This window comes from Nannospalax galili, unplaced genomic scaffold, assembly GCF_000622305.1.
Source record: "Nannospalax galili isolate Female #2095 unplaced genomic scaffold, S.galili_v1.0 scaffold1138, whole genome shotgun sequence".
NCBI lineage: Eukaryota > Metazoa > Chordata > Mammalia > Rodentia > Spalacidae > Nannospalax > Nannospalax galili.
Genome location: NW_008342297.1, coordinates 25,096 through 27,741, shown reverse-complemented (window position 1 = coordinate 27,741; position 2,646 = coordinate 25,096). Strand labels below are relative to the sequence as shown.

General features: G+C 44.7%; 2 protein-coding genes across 2 annotated transcripts in view; one reads left to right on the top strand and one right to left on the bottom strand.

Annotated features, from left to right (window-relative positions):
* Window positions 1-254, bottom strand: part of LOC103738241 (sp110 nuclear body protein-like) — a 24,186-nt gene extending 23,932 nt beyond the window's left edge. The window contains exon 1 of the mRNA XM_029565925.1: window positions 171-254. Coding sequence (XP_029421785.1) covers window positions 171-251 — 81 coding nt within the window. The 5' untranslated portion in view covers window positions 252-254. The remainder of the gene's footprint in view (window positions 1-170) is intronic.
* A 183-nt stretch (window positions 255-437) lies between these two features.
* The window catches only part of LOC108491091 (nuclear body protein SP140-like protein), a gene marked incomplete at its 3' end in the record, with an annotated part of 27,116 nt that continues 24,907 nt past the window's right edge, over window positions 438-2,646 (top strand). Inside the window, exon 1 of the mRNA XM_017799368.1 lies at window positions 438-499. Coding sequence (XP_017654857.1) covers window positions 438-499 — 62 coding nt within the window. The remainder of the gene's footprint in view (window positions 500-2,646) is intronic.

Genomic DNA, 2,646 nt, shown 5'->3' with positions numbered 1-2,646 from the left:
CAGTGCTCAAAAGTCAGGTCCAGTTCCTCCTGTTCTGGTTCCGCAGGGTGCCCAGCCAGTCACAGGTCTGAGAGAGTCAGAAACCCCCTCTTCCTTTCCTTCCAGTCACCACCTTAGCAAGGGTAAAGGGCAAGAGTTGACTTCCTTCCCGTCCTAAGCAGCCACCTCACCTCAAAGCAGCTCTGAGTTTCAGCTGGACAGAATCTTCCCCCTTCTTTCCTTGGCTTGAACAAGTGGTCCCAGGATTCCATGGACCGAGGCTGTCTTTGCTCCTCCTCCCCTGTGGGACAGAGACTGCGTGGAGGGAGGACCATGTGAGAACAGCCATGTCACAATTTCACTTTCCTTTTCCCCCTTTCTCAGGAGCTCTGGAAGAACAGAGGGTGGGGTCAATTGGCAGTTTCTCTTGAAACTTTCGGTGGTAAAAAATCTAAGCCATGTTCAGGGCCTCTGGGAGTGCAGGGGAGGTGACAGGAGGAGGCGGTGGACTCAGCAGCAGGTAAGCCATTTTCGCCTCTCTTTGTTCCTTGTCTCTGGTAAGGTCAGTGTTTTGGTTTGTTACCTATGGCTGCCCAGACTCAGCCACAAGTGTTTGAAAGAAGGAGATGAGAAGGAAGTTAAGAAGCCAGCAAGCAGTTTTTACTGTGGTAGGTTAGCTGTTGGGAACCCTAGGCTAACCCTGACTCACATCACCTCCTCATTTCCCTGTGTCTGTCATGTAGGTGGGTTGGCAAAGTGTGGTCTTCTGGCCTTGAGAGCTCTAGGGGGAGTGGCCAGTTTACGGTGACCTCTGACCCTCCCACTTTTCTCCTGGGTCTCCCTAATCCCAACTCCAAAAGATGACTCTGAAAAAGGATACTTTTAGAAAACCAAAATCTAATCAGATGGCTGTTTGTTGCCAACGTCTTTGCAGTCTGGGGACAGTTCTGCACTGAGGCCATCTGTCTGTTTTAAGTCAGTTCAGGATCCTTTGATCTTTCAGCTGGAGGAAGCGGAAGGAGATGAGACCAATGACTGATGCAAGTAGACGGGGCGTGACTGCTACTCCTCACATTCCAGTTTTTAAAAATATTTTATTGTTTTTGTTTTATGTGTATGAGTATATTACCTGCATGTATATAAGTGCACCCATGTCATGCAATGCCCGTCGAGGTCAGAAGAAGGCGTCTGATCCCCTGAAACTGGATGGTTGCTAGCCACCATGTGAGTGCTGGGAATCAAACCTGGATCCTTGCAAGACAGTCAGTGCTCTTAACCGCTGAGCCATCTCTCCATCCCCCACATTTCTTTTTTTAAAAAATATTTTATTTATTATTTTATGCTGGGCGTGGTAGTGCATGCCTTTAGTCCCAGCACTCAGGAGGCAGAGGCAAGGCCAGCCTGGTCTGCATAGTGAGTTCCAGGCCAGTTGGGGCTACAAGGAGACCCTGTCTCAAAAGACAAAAAAAAAAAAGAAAATATTTTATTTTTATTTTAAGTCTATGAGTATGTTGTCTACATATATGTAAGTGCGCCCATGTCATGCAATGCCTGTGGAAGTCAGAAAAGGGTGTGAGATCCCCTGGAACTGGAGTTACAGACAGTTGTTAGCCTCATGTAGGTGCTAAGAACCAAACCTGGGTCCTCTGCAAGAGCAACTAGTATTCTTCACTGCTTGAGCCATCTCTCCAGCCCCACTCTTAACATTTCTTATTCTGTGTTTGAGTTACATATCTGGTTAGAAAAGGATGAAAATTATATTTTTAAAAAATGAGAGGGAAATAGAGAGATGGCTCAGTGGTGAAGAGCACCGACTGCTCTTGCAGTACCCAGGTTCGGTTCCCAGCACTGAAATGGCAGCTAAACTGACAGTAACTCCAGTTCCAGGGGATCTGATACCTTCTTCTGGCCTTCGTGGGCATTGTACGATACAGGTGCCCTTACAAGCACGCAGGAAATACACTTATACATATAAAATAGCAATAAATCAATCAAAAACTAATTTAAAAAATAAGACAGAAGTGTCTGGAGCTCATCATCCTCTCGCTGGGACTCAGTCAAGGCTGTTTGGTCCTGCTGTGGCCCCAGGAAAGTGTCATTTCCTCTTTGAAATTTTGTGGAATGCAGAAGAGACACCAACAGTCAGGCCCTGCCTCTTTGGGTGGCTTTAACTTCTGGTTTAATTTCTGTAACCAATACAAGTCTGTTTAGTGATCTGTCCTCAGCATGTGCGTTTTGGTAGTTTATGTCTTTGAAGAAATTTGGTCGTTATTCTGTTGGAGAATCTTCAGGCACAGGATTGGTTACAACAGTTTGTTCTTTCCAGTGTCTGTGGAATTCAGGGTGCTGACAGGCTTTCATTTCTGATGTTAGTAACATGTTTTGTTGTTTTGGTCCTTGCTAGCCTGATTAGACATTAGCAACTTTGTTGATGTTTTCAAAGAATCAGTTTTGGTTTGAGTTTAATGTTCTTCTAATTCAGTTTCATCAATTTCCACTTTAATTTGTATTGATTTTTGTGTGTGTGTGTCTTTTTTTTTTTTTTTAGAAGAAGCATTTCATTACAGCTTTAACATATTCAGTGTCCTAGTTTGTTCTTCATTGCTGTGACAAAATATTCTGACCACTACCAACTTGGGGAGGAAAGGGTTTATTTGTCTTACATCT